This window comes from Lytechinus pictus, chromosome 15, assembly GCF_037042905.1.
Source record: "Lytechinus pictus isolate F3 Inbred chromosome 15, Lp3.0, whole genome shotgun sequence".
In the NCBI taxonomy this organism is placed as follows: Eukaryota; Metazoa; Echinodermata; class Echinoidea; order Temnopleuroida; family Toxopneustidae; genus Lytechinus; species Lytechinus pictus.
In genome coordinates, this window is record NC_087259.1 from 24,880,431 (window position 1) to 24,901,629 (window position 21,199).

General features: G+C 35.1%; 1 protein-coding gene across 4 annotated transcripts in view; it reads right to left on the reverse strand.

The window, feature by feature from the left end:
- Window positions 1-1,572: 1,572 nt before the first annotated feature.
- LOC129277967 (E3 ubiquitin-protein ligase LRSAM1-like) overlaps window positions 1,573-21,199 on the reverse strand; it is a 34,236-nt gene continuing 14,609 nt past the window's right edge. For all 4 annotated transcript variants that reach the window (XM_064110567.1, XM_054914158.2, XM_064110566.1 and 1 more), the window contains 12 exons: window positions 20,967-21,121; window positions 18,090-18,212; window positions 17,305-17,392; window positions 16,506-16,557; window positions 15,519-15,563; window positions 13,218-13,388; window positions 12,603-12,765; window positions 10,942-11,118; window positions 10,196-10,294; window positions 8,095-8,226; window positions 6,666-6,956; window positions 1,573-6,129 (listed from right to left, as the gene is read on the reverse strand). In XM_064110567.1, the coding sequence (XP_063966637.1) occupies window positions 5,998-6,129; window positions 6,666-6,956; window positions 8,095-8,226; window positions 10,196-10,294; window positions 10,942-11,118; window positions 12,603-12,765; window positions 13,218-13,388; window positions 15,519-15,563; window positions 16,506-16,557; window positions 17,305-17,392; window positions 18,090-18,212; window positions 20,967-21,121 (1,628 nt within the window). In that variant the 3' untranslated portion in view covers window positions 1,573-5,997. The remainder of the gene's footprint in view (window positions 6,130-6,665; window positions 6,957-8,094; window positions 8,227-10,195; window positions 10,295-10,941; window positions 11,119-12,602; window positions 12,766-13,217; window positions 13,389-15,518; window positions 15,564-16,505; window positions 16,558-17,304; window positions 17,393-18,089; window positions 18,213-20,966; window positions 21,122-21,199) is intronic.

The following is a 21,199-nucleotide window of genomic DNA, read 5'->3' on the forward strand; positions in this document are numbered from 1 at the left end:
GTGTTGTGGAGGAGAAAAATAAATTAAACAGAATGGTAAAAGTTTGAAATAAATCGGACAAGCAATAAGAAAGTTCTAGCTGCTTTAAAATTGAGATCACTAATACTATGTAGATTTCAAATTGGCAACTGGGTAAGTAAATTATGACAAGGGGCAAGGACAACTTTCCCATAGGCCATGTACTTAATTATCAGGGATTTGTGGTTTTCCATTCCCCTGGGGCAGTAATCTAAATATAACCCAGGTATTATATTGTTTTATGTCTTCATGAATGAAAAATATAATTTGAAATTAAACTTTGGGGAAAAATGACATTTTAGCCATTATATGTATTGGAGTACATGGAAGAGTAGTCCTTGCCTTACATCACTATGACATCTCATATGCGGCCAATTTGAAGTCTCCATGGGTATAGTGATTACCAATATTTACAACTTTTAAAAAAATCATAACTTTCTTGTTGTTTGTCCAATATTGTTCAAACTTTCACCTATCAACTTGTCTGATTTTTCTTTTTCTTATAATTTTCTTTTTCTTACAAAAACAAGTTTTTATTTGGGTTGGATTCCCCTTTAATGACATGCGTGTGTTTCAGTTGTCTCCTCACCCCCCCCCCTCTCTTCCTGTCGCTATTTCTCCCACCCCTCTCTCTCTCTGTCTTCATTGGCCATCTTTACTGATACATCAATCAATCAATCCAATGACCAGAATAACAAATTTAATGTATATCAATGAAAATGCAAATAGTTTTCTTTAATACAACTCATACATATAAATGAGTTCTAGTTGACATGTGATTTTGTTACATAACGTTGATACAGATATAAGTGAACACACGTATTCATGAGGAGAAAACCAGATTTAAATACAATAACTTTTATAAATTAATTGATAATTAACATGGAGATTACCGGTATTCATACAACCCTGTGTTCCCATTCATTTAAAGTAGATAAAAAATTAGGAATTCAATATAATTTTCATATAATTATAATTTTGTTCATTAAAAAAAAATCTACATCTTCAATACTGGGGAATGGGTAATTGGTGAAAACAATCAAATAAATGTAATCTAGATTGAAAAACAAAGGGGAGGTGTAGGGGTCCATTATGGAAAAAAAAATCATTTTGAAAACCTTAAAACATTTCTAGTGATCTCGCTAATGTTCATTAAAATTTCTGAGAAAGAACATAATATAACATCTTCTGATATATTCCACTAGGACTAGGAAGTATATAGTATAATAAATGCTATATTTTAGCTTGTTTGAATGCATGTGTCTGAAATACATAGAAGCCCCATTCATGAGTGAAATGTTTGGGACTTGGTGACACATTAATAGAAAGAAAAATGGGAGATTCATAACATCTCACAGTTTTTTTCACATTAAACAGAATATAAACATCATCATACATTAGTACTTGTAGTAAATTAAACCTGAATATTATTTCAAATAATAGTTGGTATATGTACCAATATGCCATTGCCCAATTTACTTTTGTTCACAAAGTATATACAAAGTATAAACACAGAATATTGCATAGACAGAAAAAAGAGATTTTTTTTGGGGGGGGGGAGGGGGTGCAACAATATTACAAAACAAAACATTCTGTAACTAATAATGTATATTTAAATGATTCAAACCAGAAAATTGGTCCATTTGTGTTTCCCCTAATAATGAAATTTGATGGAAACTTAGTATAACTAAAATGTATTTATATATTCATCATACTATGAACAGCACACTCTACTCTTGTATCTACTTAAAACAGCATTATTATCCCTCAACATGGGTATAAAAACACTCCCCTAATTAAATTAACAAAATCTAAATTTGAAAATATGTTCTTGATTACAAAACACAAATCTACCAGTTGAAACTGATAACCCCAAAATGCTTGGGGGGTTTGTTGATAAACAAAATCAATAGTATTTGGCCAAAGAGATTATTTCAAATTTGACACTTCTCTTTGACCCTTCTGGGGAAAAATATATCATAAAAAGATGTCTAGTTCAAATTCAATGTGTGACCTTTGGAAAGAGATTGATCCGAAGAAATTTTGAAGAAAACTATGTACACATTACATCAAAAGTACATTAATGAATAATTCATAGTTTCAAAATTTCCAAGATTTAAAAAATACAGCAGTAATGAAGATTACTGCATGATTGAATTCTGTAGATCAAACATGCACTGTTCAATTACCAGCCCATTACAAACCATAAAATGGATTTGCAATATTGACTAGCAATCAAAAGGCAACAATGACTGGCAATTAACAAATTTGATGAAACCATGCAAAAATTAAAACACAGAATTTGTTTTTACACAGAAGGAATTATATCCTCAATGCTGAAAGCTACAAGAAATATATGACACATGTACATGTATTGCATGTTCAGATACAATAATCTGTCTCCATTATGCCATTTGAAAAAAGAAAATAATTACTTAAAACGAGTTTCACCCCCTGCTACCCTTATCCTACCTTCTCTCTCTCTCTCTCACATTCCCATTCCTCCACTCTTTAATCTTTACTATTCTCTCACCTTTTGAATGATAAATAAGGATATTCAAGGAATATTCAATCAACATTGAAACATATATATGTCAAACATGTCACACAGATAGTGATTTAAATATCACAAGTTTTAAGTATTGGTCAGACAAATTTCAAATGATTTTACCACATATATACTATTTGCCGTCAGAAAAAGAAATAGACATAATAATTGTAATATATATATATCTCTTTCCTATGTACATGTACTTTTAGCATCACACTCAAATAACATTAAGTTACAGCTTAAATGACTTTATGCAACATTATCTTACTATCACTTTTCTATACAATTTATCTATTTATTCATAATTCTTCCTCTTATATCAAACTATAAATAAATAGATAAATCAATTTAACAAAACATCATATTCTAACTAGACTGTACCATCCTATAGGTAATAAAATAGAGAAAATAAAAAAGGGATATACAAATTACAGGAATTAGATTCCGCATACTTATCAACATGTACTACAACCTGCAAATATATTTTGAATTACAATATATATGTAAATGTTTCACATGCATGTATGTAGGTCTCACAATTACCCAAATACAACGCTTAGAAAGAATTCAAAAACGCGCCTTAAGAATTATCTTTAGAAATGATTATGATTGTTACACTACTGCTCTTACTCTGTCAAAATTACAACAATTAGAAAAACGTCGAAATGATCTTAGTGTCGCCTTCTTTAAAAAGACTTTATTATTTACAGTTCAGTTTGAACAGTTCATTCCCCAACGATTGCAAATAACCTATGAAAGACAAGAAAGATACACGAACCCAGATGTAAAACTAAGCATATGTGGAACAGCCCAATCCCTGATTTGATCCGTTTGTACAACAAAAACCCTTGAATGATTAGGCTTTTTGTATTGTATATTACTGTTAGGATTATTTGTCATGTTCATTGCCATAACTTGCCCTTTCTTTTTTTATGTATTTGTTACATGTTCTTGTCATGATCAATCTTACCCTTCCTAATGGTTTTTCTTCTTTTTTTTTCTACCTAAATTCTCTAACCCTGTACTCTTTCCTTGCCCTTTCCAAAAATCTTTCTTGATCCTGACAATACAGTTATGCATGAATGTAATGTTAATAGTTTTAATTGTATCATAAGATCAATGGTATACAGTATACTGTATTTTATTTACTTACACACTTGAACATCGTATTGTAAAATGTATTCAATGAAATGTATACTTGTATATTTAGCTGTGTGTAATTCACATGCGATTCAGTTTGTTAACTGCAATATGTGGAGAATTTTAATAAATACCATTTATCTATCTATCTATCCATCTATCTATTTTCATCTGCCAATAGAAATAAGATCAATCAGTTCAACGAATGCTTTTAGCAGGAAATTATATTTAATCAAGTGTGTGAAAGCAATGATTTTTACTGCCTTGTATGTTTTACGTGATGGGTTTGTCCGGTTAAACGTGTTTTAACTTACATATTTATCGTATAACATGTAATATCAAATGTTTTCAATTATTGAATTTTATTTCAAATTAGTATTTTTACTACATTTGTAATTCTAATGTGACTTATTTCATTTAAATAAGAGTGGTTTTCTTGACAACCTTGAAAGGTTTTTATGACCACCCAATTCCAACATTGCATCTTTTTATTGTCATTTGTATCAGCTTATGCTTTTGTTTTATCTTACATTTTCTTGCCTTATTACTGTATATTGTATTTGTTATTACTGTATTCTATACTATAATTGATTTTTATTGGGATGGAATAAAACATTTGAATGCTTTTCCAATGTTAAGGAGAGATCTAAGCATATCAATCAATATTTTTTCCTTCAAAATTGCCGACAGTTTTTGCCTCTCCATACTTGAAAAAAAAAACAAATACAGCCACTTTTTTCATCTTTTAAATAATAGACTAGCCAAGCAAAGCTTTGAAAATAAAAGGAAAAGAAAAACAGGGAATTGTGATTAAAAGTAAAACTAACAATTATACATGACTATAACTACAAGTCAAAATTTACAGAAATATGTACATGTACTGTATTTTATAAATCCTCATCAACATGCCCTTGAATATTGAACTCTCACATTTGACCCCTGCAACATACCGGGTAATCATAATACTCACAAAATAATATCTTTTTTCACCCCTTTTCAGTTCCTCTTCATTCCTTTTCTCCTTTATTGTTTTTGTCAAGCCCCATCCCCCCCCCCCCCATCTGAACGCCAGTCAATTTGAGTTAGATTTTTTTTTTAATTCTTTGCTAATTGTATTTTCTGCCATGAAACAATAAAAGCAACTTTTAAAAATCAGAACATACATACAATCTTACATTCTGTATGAGATATCATTTAAGTGAAAAAAAATACACTTTAGTATGAAACATAATGTATGTACCAGGAACTGAAAACAGGCTTTCTGTTTTAAAACTAATAACAATAATAATAATAAAAGGTATTTATCTAGCACTATCTAGTAAGGTGTATTGTTATTATCATTACCCCACCTGTAGCTCGAGTTGCCTTCCAGCTCTAAGTGCCTTCAAGGAATTAATCCTGCTTGGTACCCATTCACCTCACATGGGTAGGCAGCACAATGTGGGAAAATTTCTTGCTAAAGGAAAATACGCCATGGCTGGGATTTGAACCCACGTCCCTCTGATTGAAAGACAAGAGTTGTAACCACGAAACCACGATGTCCCCAAATAGCACCTCCAAATAAGCCTACTGGTGTAATGCACTCTGTTACTCCACATTCATCGTACATAGAGATAGCAAAAAGGCCAAGTGAAGAAGTAAAATATGAAATATAGAAATATCATAAATTCTCTCCTTTTGAGGGGGATATGCACGTAAAGCTGACAAAGGAAAGAAATACGGCTGAGAGGAAACCCCAAGTCATGAAAATGTTACGTAGTATAATACAAATATCGATCCTCTGCACTGTTTATATTGTGTGTGCAAATATGTAAATATATACATGCATCACTATTGCTATATAAAAAAATGCATGTCCAGTAGATGTATACCACTGAAATTCAATTAAATTGTAATAAAAAAAAATATTCATACATGAAACGTATGATTTGTGTAGATTAATAAGTATTTTTAACATAGAGATGAGACTTGTACTGACTAGTGAAGGCTTCCATATGTCTGGCATAACTCAAAGTAATGATGACTTTCAATTTGTCGAGTAAAAACAAATTACGTACACAGTTGTATATAAAATGCATGTAGACATAATTTATAGAATATAAAAAAAACAAGTCATAATACAATGTATATGAGCAATCTGATGACTCGCATTTTGATATGACAATTTGTTCAAAGTCACATAAATATGAAATATGAATTCATATACATAAAAATGACTTGACAATATTTTCAAAACAGAGATGAAAAATATATAAATATGATTTGCTATAACCAGAATCCAACCAATTTCATCCAACTGGCGAGTTTCCTACGATGATCTTCGAGGTGATGTCTCCACGACACAGGGGGCACTTGAACAGTGGTTGGGAGCATTTGACACAGCAGCAAATATGACCACACATCAAAAACAGCATATCAGACTAAGGATTAAAAGTGATGGGAAAATGAGAGGAAATAATAATAATAAAAATTGATTTATGAAGTGCATAATAGACAAACCTCTCTCTTTACAAGACCATTTCATATAAATTTATGTACTATAAAACTAATTGTTTACAAGAATTACCTATAGGTCAAAGTAAGTTAAAAAGAATGCGTTCCCTTTTGTCTTCTAAAAGCTACATCTATGATCTATTCCTTGAAAGCATATTTACTACCATTTGATGATATATCAAAATTATGAACACAGAACTTTTTTTCAAATTCATCATTTACTGACCATAAAAAAGACATGCAATTTTAACATGTTTAATTGCTGCAAAATGTAGAATTTATCATGTTTTTGTTTTGTCCAGAGATAAATAATTCACCCCAAAACTAAGACATAAATGTGTCTGAAACAACTTATTTATTCCATTTTCAAAAGAAACATTCATATTCCACACAAGTAGAATGATTGTCCTGAATAGGTCCCATCCATTCACCTCAGATATTGAAATATACAAACTATACTCACGTCTTTCTCCATGCAGATAACACACTCTGTTGTGACCCTAACGGTGACATCAGGGGTGTACCCTTCCGGTGCTTCCATCGCCTCTACCGGTCTCGATGATGCAGCAGCACCCATCTCCTCCTCCTCCTTGCCCTTCTTACCCTTACTGCTACCGTCCTCCATGGGTGGGGCGGAGGGTTCTGTCGGTCTCTCGATGGCGGCTGCTTTCTCCATCGCTCTGGTCTGGGCTTGGACGTAGCCTTGGACGGCAGTCAAGATGGCCTTGCGGAGACCGACCTCGTGGACTCCAATCTGAAAGGAAAAATATTGATGTATTGTTTTTAAAGGAGAATGAAACTCTTGGAGCAAGTTAGCTTTTGTGAAAGCAGAAAAATCAAAGAATAAGATCAACAAAAGTTTGAGTAAAATAGAACTAGCAATAGAAGAGTTATGAGCATTTGAATGTCGAGATCACTAATGCTATGGAGATCCTCCCATTGGCAATGCGACCAAGATCTATGTCACAGATGAACAACTCTCCCCTTTTGGACACCGAAAATATACCCCAAAACATCTCTTTTTGCTCATTCTAATCATATAACAAACGATTCATCAATAAAATAATGTTGTGAAACCTCTGTACTTGTCCTCTCATAAAGAGAACACCTCACCTTGTGATAGACTCTATAAAAGTGAGAATATAAGTGAAATAAGTACTAAGTAATGAGGGAATTGTACGTGTGTGACATCACAGATCTTGGTCGCATTGCCAATGAGAGGAACTACATGGCATTAGTGATCTCAATATTCAAATGCTCATAACTTTCTTATTATTCATTCAATCTTCCTCAAACTTTCAACAATATGTTTCTTTGATTTTTCTCTTTGATATGGATTCAGCTGGTTTCAAGGGTTTCATTCTCCTTTAAAGACCATTTGCGATTTTGTGGTACATAAATCATGGATCATTATTATTTCATTACTATCATTATTATCCTCTTACTACTCTTTATTATTGTGACTATTATTGTTATTATCGTAATTGTTATTATTTCATTACTATCCTCCTTCAACTTCTTCTCCTCCTTCTGCTTCTCGTTCTCCTCTTCCTCCTTCTTCTGATTGCAAACAGACATTTAATGTTTATTGGCAATTTTATGTAAGTCATATCTGAAATCATTAAGAAATAATGCACATGAAATACACTCAAATTCTATACTCCCATTTTGTCTGCCATATGAAATGTGAAATTCTTATAATTCTGCATTTCCGGTTGTAAAATAGCTGAATTATGATGAATGCTGAATTGTCAATAAAAGGAGAAAGGTGCTTGTATGTGTATTGTAAATGCAGATTTCTACAGATATTCTATCGATGCAGCATACAAGCTAAAGTAGACTAGAAACATTATTAATAATGCATGAATAGTCTCTATCAAATTATTCATTACCTCTCTCAGCTCTTCCATACCCATCTGCATCATGGTTTCTATGGAAACACGATGCCTGGCAAATTTAGGGATGTAGTCTTCTGCACCAGCCTCTTGTAAGATATCAACCACAGCAAGTTCAAGTTTGTGTTCCTAGAAGAGAATATGAATGAAGAAAATGATGAATTTATTTCTAGATTTGAAAGAAGATTTTGCAGAATAATAAAGAAAGACAGATACCAGCAACAATAACATAAGAGGAAAGGGGTGAAATATATGACAAACATTAATTTTCTGATAATTTCCATTAAAGTTATTTCAAGGGAAATCCACAATTCTTTTCAAGAGGGGCCATGGAATTTTTCGCAATAGTATCAATCACTTTTCTGGGAAAGACAGTTAGTGACCACTAATTAAATATCCATTACTATGTTGTATAATGGGCAATATCTTCCTGATCTAATTTGATATCATCACACAAAGAAAATCTATGCAGCCGACTTCTATGGGTTTACCCTAATCTTTTAACCTTTTTATGTCTTCCAAAACTGCTTTTCATTCATATAGAATGAACAAATCAAAATCAAATTGAATCTGTTTGTTATAATGAAGACAAAATCATTAAACTTACATCAACAAAACCTGGCACAAACAAAATGACTTGGTTCAAATAGCATGCGTCCAAATGTATGCACTAATGCATGACACATGAATCGATCTTCATAATGGGCATGCTGGATCACAAGCTTTCTCTACAGACATATTTTCTTTTGTTTCTATGCTGTTCAGCCTATTAACTGCACAATATTGAAAAAAGGGTTCAGTTTATTTTTACAAATAAGCTTGAAATATTAAAGGGTATCAAAATTTTTGAGCATACAGTTTATATGAGTTAGGCTTCATGATCACACAGTGATGACAGTAAGTATTAACGCTGGTAGCACCAACATGCAATGTATGTACTGTTTGTATGACAATACATGCAGTAAACTCTGCACTAGATGATATAGGATATTGTATCTATATTTATGTCGAAAATCTAACATATTAGAAATTTTGTGTAATGAGAATATGGAAGGGAGAGTCTTTACCAGACCCTACATCATAAAAACATTACCTTTGCCCCAAATTTGAAATCCCCATTGGTTACTGAATACAACCTTTTATAAAACTGCTTTTTTATTACTTGCCATCATCATTACTTTGTTTGCATTGTGATCTATTTTCTCCTCTGATTTGTCCTCTTTTCTTAAAAACAAACTATCAATTTGTGTTGGATTCCGGATATATGCCCCCCCCCCCATTTTGTCCCGTAACACACAATATACAACCAGCATAAATGTGATTAAGCTGAGGCTAGAACAGAAGAAATGTATGACACAGTTGTAAACCTTTTAAAAAAATGAGCTGGCTTTAACTCATCAAGAATACAAAAATAAATTTGTTGGTGAGAAAAGAAAGATGAACATGATTTATACTGTCTGAACTCAAAGCACTAAGTCACAAATCTGCAGTACAATTCACAGCACCTTCAATAAAATACTTTTTAACGGTACCTTATTTAACCCCCTGAATGCTCGGGAAAAGGTTCTATTTTTCTGTTGGAAAGCCTAGAATATCACAAACGAAAAGGAAGAAAACCTGCACACACCTACAAAACACTATTACAGATGTAAGAGGTATCATTAAGAGTACACACACCATCATCATTATCATCAATATCATGTTCATCATCATCCTCATCACCATCATCATCATCAATGTTATTATCATTGCCATCATTATAAAAAAAATTATGGTCATTGTTATCATTGTCTTCATCATCATTACAGTCATAAATATCATCGTAATCATCATCACTGTCATCAACGTCATTATAATCAACAATGCTGCCAACACCACCATCACCACCATGATCACCATTCCCAACACCACCACCATCATCATCATCATCATCATCGCCATCATAATCATCACCACCATCATCATCATCATCATCACCATCATCATCATCATCATCATCATTGTCACTGTCATCATCATCATCATCATCACCATCACCAACACATCCACCACCACCATCATCATCATCATCGTCATCATCATCATCATCATCACTAACCTGATCGATGAGTGATTGTGGTTTCTTATCCAAAAGCCTCTGATATTGCACCAACCAGTAATCCTGTTCTGTCCTTTCTCTCAGCTCCTCCATCTCCAGCTGATCAACAAAATAAATTCAACAATGATTATTTTTCTCAGTTTATTACAGTGCATTCGGTTATAAAAAATGAAATTCAAATATGCTATCAAGATGACACAAAGAACTTACATCAACCAAAGGTCAAGCCCACCAAAACAATAAAGATGATTTGAACAGGTAGAGAACAATCAAACAAACATAGCACTGATTTTTTTCAATCGAATTCGGATGTAAAATATGAAACTAATGGCATTTTAAAGTTTGACAAATATTCAAAAAGAGTTAAATGCATGACCTACATGTAGTTAGTATGGAAATGAGGGAGTTGATGATGTCTAACACTCACCAATTCTTTTGTAATTTATGATATCAAATATCAAGTACTTCTATCTTCAGAGATACATATATGAAAGGATTTTTTCAGGATCCCTAAGAAGCAAAGCTTGTGAGTGGGGCCCTACACTATTACATCCAACAAAACATAAAAGTCATAATGATCGGCATTTTCAAATAAAGTTGTATAGTAATGGAGGTAAGATAAAGAAGACATTTAGACCAAGCAAGAATTATATAGAATTGGTAGTAAGCTAAATAGGTATAGTTATCATAATGTCACACAATCTGAGAATAGAACCATCTATTTATGTTGTAGATCAGGTTCTTACCATTCTTTGTTTGAGGGCTTCCTCTCTCTCCTCCCTCTGCATCATGAGCTGTTTGAGCAAGGCCGCAAGGTCTTCTCGTTTCTGCTCCAAGGCCAACGAGGCTGAATCGGCCTTCATGTTACGCTTCTCGATCTCGGCCATTGTGACTTCGGCAAGCTGCTGCTGGATCATGTAGATCTATGAGAGAGAGAGAGATAATGGGTAAGATGAGAACAATATCATCTAAAAGTTTGGACTTTTGACTAATTGGCACATACTTGCCACCTTTTAGACATGCACAATCTCAACAACCAATGGCCTGTGGTTTAGGAGGCCCACTAAGCCCATGGCGGTGTCCAGGAGCAGAGCCCCAAGCAGGGGGGGGGGGGGGGGGGGTAAAGAAGACAGTTCCCCTGAAGCTCCTGGAATTTAGCAATTTTAACCCCAAAAGGACTGGGCTTTTTTAGATGTACTGAGAAATGCGGGGCATGAATGGATCAATGGCAATTTTTCCAACATTTTTTTTCTCTTACATGAAATTTTAGAAATCAGGGCATCCTGAATTTTGGCCACTTGAAAGTTGAAAATCAGGACAACCCTCAATAAAATCAGGACATGTGGCAGGTCTGTTGACTGACTGACTGACTAGGGAGAGTTTCATGAAGCCTGTTGCCAGTGATTTTCACTGAAAATATGTTATCTGAGCCAATCAGATGCAAGGATTTCAGTAGCTTATCACAAATAGTCAGTGGAAATCAATGACTTTTTGTTTCATGAAATGCTCCCCTCGGTGACCTGGTAATGTACTCAATGAGATCCTCCAGAATTTCCGTTACCATAGTGGGACCGAGTTTGCAACAACTCTCATCAAAATATAAAAGATAAAAAATTTTCATCCACATGTTTGTAAAAAAACAAGAATGCTAATATATAAAGATTGGATATCGAATTCAGCTGATGAATCAAAATCACTGAGAAACTGATTGGTACCCAAGAATACGTCACCAATTGTGCATTAAGTCAATGGTAACTAATAAACAGCTATATGATATTCAACCCAGGTTATTTACTTGTACGTATCTGTTGTAAGAAGCATACCAGTAATCAATGGCACATTCACAATTATTAGCAAGACTTATCATTGAATCTAAAGCCTAAGAGTGGCTTGCAATCAATTACAAGTTTGTTGCAATTTCCCTGTACCGTTTTGGTCAATCTCTCATGCAGGGCTCCACACTAAACCTTTTTTCTACTGAATTAACCTGTTCATGTTGGACCAAGTAGATCCCCAATTTTTCAATTTTTTACTGGTCAGAACCTAAAATTTACTGGTCCCCCAAAATGAAGAAAAATATAAAATGAGACTTGAGTTTATTTTGCTGACTTTAATTGCTTTTATTGCCCCCCACAACATAATTCATGAGAGCCATTTTACAATTTACAAAAGAGAACATATCATTTGTATCAGTTTGATATATTTTTTACTGGTCATGTCGGACCAGTAAAATCTGGCTATTTCTGAAAAACTACTAAGCCTGACAGCAATTGTTACTGGTCTGGGACCGTCGGACCGCTGCCAGTGTCGCACCCTGTCTTATGCCGACATTTCTTTGTTGATAAGGGTTGAAAAAAGGAAACTGACTTGCAGCCAATTGCAAGTTTCTAGCAACACAATCCCTTACCGTTTCTGAAAGTCTCTTATGCCTGGTATCTTTGTTGATAAGGAGAGTCTGAAAGGCTTGCCGTTGAAATTCTTCTTCTTGCATAAGTTCTTTGAAGATCTCGTCTCGGTTATGCTTGATGGAGCTGAGTTGGTCTCCTAGCTTGTTCATTTCTAATTCATCCCTGGGGTGGTAAACATTGAGGAAGCATTGCTTATTATTCATGTTATAATAATAATTTAATATGGCAATCCTTAAACATCATATGTTAAAGTACAATGTACAAAATGTGTAAAGTCGATAACGAATGAAAGGTCATGATTAAAATCACTTACTGTCAATGTAACTCTCACATGTTCATTATAAATTGTGATGGAATCATCTGAAGGAGCAATAGAACATCTTCATCATCTTAACCATCCACCTCCATCATCGTCATATTTATCACAATCATTATCAGCCTCCTGTCCCTGATCCACATCATCATCAACAACACCCCACCATTATTACATACAGAATTATCTTCATTATCCCAATCATCACCATCACCATCCTCCTCCTATCATCATCATCATCACTACCACCATCACAACCACCACAACCATCACCATCACACCCACCCCAATCATCACTTACAATTCCATTGCTTGTTTGGTAACGCTGTCCCTATGCTCTTCATATTTCAATCTCTTTGATTCTAGGGCATGTCTTTCCCTTAGGATTCCTTCCATCGATATGAGTACATCATGTTCTCTGACTAACTTCCTCTCCTCCTCCTGAATCTTGAACATCTCCTCATCTTCCATCCTGTCAAGATGTTACAAAATTATAAATTAATAACAATTGCATGAATTGTACCATTATCGGTGAAAGAGTACAGGTAGTTGAAGAAATGATGGATAACTACTTTATACATGTCATCTAATATTGCAGGCCTTTTGAAATGTTTAGGGCGAGGCCATTCTTCTGTAGGGAACTTATTTATATCACAGCACTAAGAGGGATACACAAAAGGGCACAGAAATTTATCAAAGGCCAGTCGGTAGAATACTTACAAAAATATTTTTTTACACCCTTTTTTCCTTTCCTTTTCTTTCTACTTCTCTTTTTTTTTTGAGTCGTGAAATTTTAATGGCTTCCCAATCTGTATGCCAGTGGAGCCAGTCAAACTGAGCATGCACAGTCATGGCCTTTGATGGCCTAAGGTGAATTTGAACCCTGAGCTACACATATAGGCCCGTATTCTGAAGTCGGGTTTAACTTAAACTCGGGTTTAAAAGTTGTGGTTTAAGTATGGATAGCCAATTGTTACATAAATCACTAACAGTAGAGATATCATATTTCAGCCCATTTGGCTCTCAAATTGTCTACGAAGTATAAATAGATGATTGTCTTCACCATCGATGAATCAGGAAAGAGCACAGTAAACATAAGAAACATACAACTTAATAACAATTTTGACACTTTTGGCTTCCCATAATTTTAGCACAGAGTTAGACCATGGTCTAATTTCTTCAGAATACTGGCCTTAGACTTATAAATGTGGGCTTTGATACTGACTGAGTTAGTCTCATATTGTCTAAATTCTGTCAAAACATCCATATGACATAATTTGATATCCACTCACATAATCTGGTGACTTTCTAGGAATTTTTTTTCTTCAAATTTCACATATCAATCATCCACATTCTATATGCAACATCTAACTGTTTATGAGGGGGGGGGGGGGTTCCAGCATAGAATGTGCACATGGATCTCACTCATAATTGCAGGAAGGGAAATCTCATTGGTTCTATACACTAGTGGTTTTGTATGCATTTAGATTGGAGAAGGGTAATAATAATACATGTTATGTACGGACTGCTGGTAGAGCAGTTTCATAACTATAGTGGTTACTATGGTGCCTTCGTTGCAACAAGCAAACAAATAAGTGTTTTCTTCTCAGTTTAGTGTGTTTTGAGGTATCGTGGGGGGTTTCAACAAATTTCTACTACACATTCATACTATCATCCATGTTATAAAACAAATAAGGCACAGGCTTAAATCTTGTGATATAAATGGCAATGCAGGCATCTGGAGTACATGGATAGTACATGTACTACACTTGTCAAATGATATATATACCATTGAAACATGGGAATTGCCACCAACACACACTCACAATTCTATATGCAACATCTAACTGTTTATGAGGGGGGGGGGGGGGTTCCAGCATAGAATGTGCACATGGATCTCACTCATAATCACAGGAAGGGAAATCTCATTGGTTCTATACACTAGTGGTTTTGTATGCATTTATATTGGAGAAGGGTAATAATAATACATGTTATGTACGGACTGCTGGTAGAGCAGTTTCATAACTATAGTGGTTACTATGGTAAATAAAACATTATTATATAACACCTAGATAGATCCTTGTGAATTGATTGGTTGTTTGATATCGTTCATTTAGCCCATTGTGCAATGACGTCATCAACCGTGCAATTTTGGATCCATACGATTTTGTCCATTGCACTCACGCACCGAGACTGCAGCTCAGCATGCACCAGCAGTGTGCATGTTGTAATGATGTAACAATCAACAGATCGAACTCGCACTGCATGAGCATGTTTTGCATCAAAATTCATGAACTTCATATGAACCAAATAATGAATGTTTTTTCATTCGTGCAATGGACAGAATACTTCATTCAGTGAAAGATGAAATAATGATCCATTCAACTCGGCTACGCCTCGTTTAATGGGTCATTTAATCTTTCACCTCATGAAGTATTCTGTCCATTGCACTCATAAAAATTCATTATTTGTATATAATTATTATCATCATCATCACTATAATTATTGTTCTTATTATCATTATCATTACTATTGTTAGTATTATCACTATTATTATTATCATCATCATCTTTACTCTTAATATGGTAAAATCAGAACTCACATTTTCCTCTCCATCTCATCTAGGAATGCTTCTTTCTTTTTGGCCCTGGATTAAAAACAAATCATAGCCAAAAGTTATTGATCTTGCAATGAGTGGGATGCACTAGCATACCTACGGGGGGGGGGGGGGGGGGGGGCAGGGGGGGCACTCTGCCCCCCCCTGACGAGCCACAACCCATACAAAATACATATCCCTGCCCCCCCTGACGAGCTTGAAAGACCTTTTATGCCCCCCTAACGAGCTTGAAGACATTATTGTCCCCCCCCCCCCCCCTGACGAGCTTGAAGACCTTTTTTTTTTTTTTTTTTTTTTTTTTTTTGCTTGTCAATTTTTTCTCTGGTCGGCCGATTTTGCCCCCCCTGTGGAAAATCCTAGGTACGCCACTGGTGGGATGTGATAATTCAAAGTTATAAACTAGTTCTTCAAGAAACTATTGACATATTTACACATTCCTTTTGTTGTTTGATAATCTGGCATATTTCAAACTGATTGTGAAACAGGTGGGTGTTTCATATTTACGCATGACTGAAACATGTTCTTAGGTTATAACTCAATTACAAAGGGATATCACATAGCATAAGAAAGGATCACCAGTCGTGCGTAAAGTCATTCGTATCTTACGAACAGCTTTATAAAACACCCACCTGATTTGTCCCTTTCCTAGTTGGTAATTGCCAATAATGGCATTATCAAATATGTTGTACTCATTCTTAAATAATGCATAGTAATATATAGATAAAGATCTAACATGTGTTTCAATGGACATCTAAAACGAAAGGATAAAAAGTCAAGCATTGTTTTTTTTACTCAACAAGCATGCTTCTACAAACTGCAGCTAGCAATAAAACTAAAGCTTTTTTTTGGCAAAAAATGAAAATTTTAGTTTCACATGTTTTTTTTTCCTTCACTTTATAGATACTTAGTAGGATAATATCTACTTTAAATTGCATATGGAATCTAAAACTTTAAAAAAAAAATCATAATTACTTTTCATTCATTTCCAACAGTTGTTGGATGAGGTCTGCTGATCTGTGTTCAACTGGAATGACAAAGAAACAAAATGCACATAACAAATCAACTCGTACATTTAAACAACGGTACATAGAAAGTTTCATTTACCATGAACTGCCCCTGGGGTGGGGAAATTTGACCCCCCAACTCCCTGCCCCGCAAGTGCCTTCGTTGCAACAAGCAAACAAATAAGCTTCTCAGTTTAGTGCGTTTTGAGGTATCATGGGGGTTTAAACAAATTTCTACTACAAATTCATACTATCATCCATGTTATAAAACAAATAAGGCACAGGCTGAAATCTTATTTAAATGGCAATGCAGGCATCTGGAGTACATGTTCACTACTATGCTTGTCAAATGATATAAATGCTATTGAAAAAAGGGAATCGCCACCAACAAACACTTACAATTGTGTATTCTATGTTACATAAAAACAAATTTAATTCAAATTTTCTTATGGCTACTTTGCGCTATGACATGTGACCTAAGCAAACCGAACCTGGGGGTGTTTCACAAAGATTCAATGATGACTTTAAGCCTCACAAGTGTCAATGCACACATGGTATTTAGCATGTAATTTCATTCATTACTATACAGCAAAAGGGTGTCGGGATAACTGCGATCAGACCAATACAAAGATGCATTTTATACCAAACTCAACCAGGAATTTACAAGCGATATCTAGCCAGACTTATACATGCAAATCTCTGTGAAACACACCCATAGTAGTGGTTTATAAATGAGGGCGCTATATCTAATGGAATAGATGACTTACCTTCCTGTAATGATGATATCATCTGTCTTCTTTCACATTCTGACTTCTCCTGTATATTCCTGATGTTCGAGTCACTCTCTGCTTGTTCCTAGAATTGAAAAAATCATGAGAATTATAGGTATTAATACAATTGGGCGGAGGGACCATCAGGTCACAGTGATTAAGTTTGCTCTCCTCTTCCCTGGCCACCAACTGATGCACTGGGCAAACTGTTATTAAATACTGCACATACCTGTATAATATTTTATGTCATTGTATGTAATGATTGATATTGCTTTGTAATCTTGAATATGTTTGAAGTGCCGAATAAATAATAAATAAATCAATCAATCGAGCAGTTCAAAACATTGAAAAATTTTACTTTATTTTGCTTTAACTATACCTGACTTAATAACATGTTTAAAGTCCTATTGGAATTAAATCTGAATATTTTGGTGTGGAGATTGACATTCAAAAGAAATAAGGAGTCATTTAAGCATGATATTTTTTCAGTGCATTATACACCATATCACATGGCCCATGCACTTTATGTGTTAAGCTCAAGCACACAAATTCAGTGCCAGCAGAAGAAATGATCCTGTCAATGCTTTCACAGGCACTGGAACGTTCTGTTAAATCAGTGTTTAGGGTCAAGCCATTGTGATTACATAATGGTCCATCATTCTTAGCTTTGCCTCATCACAACTTAATAATGGCCATTGAAAGTTCTTATATCTGACCCCTCCAAGTTGACGATAATCAGGTGATAACATCAAAATAGTATGAAGTGATGAATGACTGCTTACCCTTGCTAATGATTGTAGTAAGAGAGCCCTGTTCCTGTTTGAGGACTCAGCAATTTGGGCCTGCTGGGCCTCCAACTGGGCTAGTTCCTGTTCCAACCTGGCAAAGTCATTCTGCTTCTGGTTCTGTGCAGGAATACAAACAGAGAAAAGTAGATGTAGAGCTGGAGGAGCAAGGCAATTCATATATTCCAAAGATCTGTAGAAAATCTTGGTTATTTTACTTGAGATAATAATAATAATAGCTGGATTTATAAAGTGTTTTTTGCCTGAGGATACAAAGCGCTGCTACTATTACCCCGGCTTTAGCTCGAGCTACCATCACCGGCGCTCAGTGCATGCAATGAATTAATCCTGCCGGGTACCCATTCACCTCACCTGGGTCGAGTGCAGCAGTGTGGATAAATTTCTTGCTAAGGAAAACACGCCATGGCTAGGATTCGAATCCACGACCCTTTGTTTCAAAGGTGAGAGTCAGAACCACTAGACCACGACGCACCCACAAAAACAACGAAAGTAGTTGCAATAAACACTGATTTCATGAGAAAGTCTGTAAAACCAAGATTCATTGTCACTATACTATATCATCTTAGATTTAGGTCTGGAACAGTTACATCAACTTTGTGAAATCCTGAACTCTAAGCAGACAAAATGGTCATGCTGAAGATCACCAACACAGATAATCACATGTGGGACAGTGTATTATTACTGCTCAGAAAAAGACGAGACATCTTGGTGAAATGTCATGTTCTCTGATTTTGCACATTTCTCAGAAATCACACAATTTCTTCCAGAATCCTTTGGCACATATTTGTTATTCATACATGAAGACAATAAGGTGGTCATTTCATTGGAAACTGGATGAACTCATTTTGAAATCAATACTACATCTGGCATTCATGTTGGTGACACGACATTTGCTCCTGCGACATTTGCTCTGGTCTTAATATATCAGAGGGCATAGTGGCAGTGTTAGGATTGGAATAGAGTTTTTGGTTCAGAATTATTTAAACATAATGATTAGGGTTTATTCAATTTTGGATGTTAAATCTTATGTTTGGCTTAACATGCATATTTTTCATCGGAGCAAATTTCATGGAACCTTCATTTTAAAATGAATCAATGAGTACATGAAGCAGGCCACAGAATATAATTTTTGAAGGGCAAGGTCACTTTGGTGAGGTTAAGTTCTTAATCAGGCCAACTAGCAGAGGGCACCCAGGCCAGACAAAGGAGCACCAAGGCCATTTATATAAAGGCATGTTCTGAATTATTCAAAATCACAATTATGATAAAAGGGCACAATGACCAAATAAAAGAAGCGCATTTACAACGGACTTAATTTTGATCAAAAGGAAGAGGGCATAGTGGCCAGTATTACGTCAAGTTCTGTGAGTGACCAATGGACAAATGGCTTCTCTAAGTCCATTCAAAGTAATCAATGACACATTGGTGCCTCAACATAGGGCAAAGGTGCTTTGATTTGACTTCAAACTGAGGTTACCTAGTATCTAGGCAATCATTCTACTTCTAAGCTACTGTTCCTTAAAAAGAATTCATAGTTCAGACCATACAAACTACGGGCTTGCACGGCCACCCTTTGAAAAATAAAAACAAAATGTAGCAAAATATTGACCGTTTTGGATTTGATAACCTCTTTTTTTCTGTCATATTCTCAAGAAGGAAAATGTTGATGCATTCTATGTACATGTACCTCCATGGTCTACCATTTTTGTTGACAAGAGCCAAATTTCTTATAAAATATTTGACAAATATTTATCATAGAAAATAATATAAACAAGTGGAATGCCTCTGGCCGTCTCACCTGCATCACGCGATTCAATATAGCAGCAGTGCTGATTTTGAAAACTACTATAACTCGCACAAGATGTTCAGTGATACTTGGTTACTCTTATTTCCACGTTTTATGAACTAGACCAATACACTTATAGAGATATGATGGCGATTCAACAAATACCCCCAACGTGGCCAAAGTTCTTTGACCTTACATGACCTTTGACCTTGATCATGTGACCTGAAACTCGCACAGGATGTTCAGTGATACTTGATTACTATTATGTCCAAGTTTTATGAACTAGACCAACACACTTTCAAATTTATGGCTGTAATTCAACAAATACCCCAATTTGGCCAAAGTTCATTGACCCTAAATGACCTTTGACCTTGTTCATGTGACCTGAAACTTGCACAGGATGTTCAGTAATACTTGATAACTATTATGTCCAAGTTTCATGAATCAGATCCATAAACTTTCAAAGTTATGATGGTAATTCAACAGATACCCCCCAATTCGGCCAAAGTTCATTGACCCTAAATGACCTTTGATCTTGGTCATGTGATGTGAAACTCATGCAGGATGTTCAGTGATACTTGATTAACCTTATGTATAAGTTTCATGAACTAGGTCCATATATTTTCTAAGTTATGATGACATTTCAAAAACTTAACCTTAGGTTAAGATTTTGATGTTGATTCCCCCAACATGGTCTAAGTTCATTGACCCTAAATGACCTTTGACCTTGGTCATGTGACATGAAACTCAGGCAGGATGTTCAGTAATACTTGATTAACCTTCTGGCCAAGTTTCATGAACTAGGTCCATATACTTTCTAAGTTATGCTGTCATTTCAAAAACTTAACCTCAGGTTAAGATTTGGTGTTGACGCCGCCGCCGCCGCCGCCGCCGTCGGAAAAGCGGCGCCTATAGTCTCACTCTGCTATGCAGGTGAGACAAAAATAAGATAGCAAATCGACTACCCAAACAATGCTGTGGTTATTTTTTTATTTAGGTTACGTGGCGACTTGGTTCAGAGAATTTCATTATATTGATATTCCAGTCGTCATTTGCAATATACTTACTTTCTTGGTCTCGTATTTAAGAACAGAGCTGTTCAGTTGATCCTCTTCACGCTGCAAGGCTTGTAGAGCGGAAACTGATGTTTCTGATGCACTTGAGTATGTGTTCAACACCGGTAAGAGGTGTTTAGACGGTGGGGAGTACTCAATACCATTTTCTATATCAGGATACAGATAAGAAAACTATATTACAAGCAAAAGCAAATAGGGAAAAATTGCTACATGTCTTTATAGAC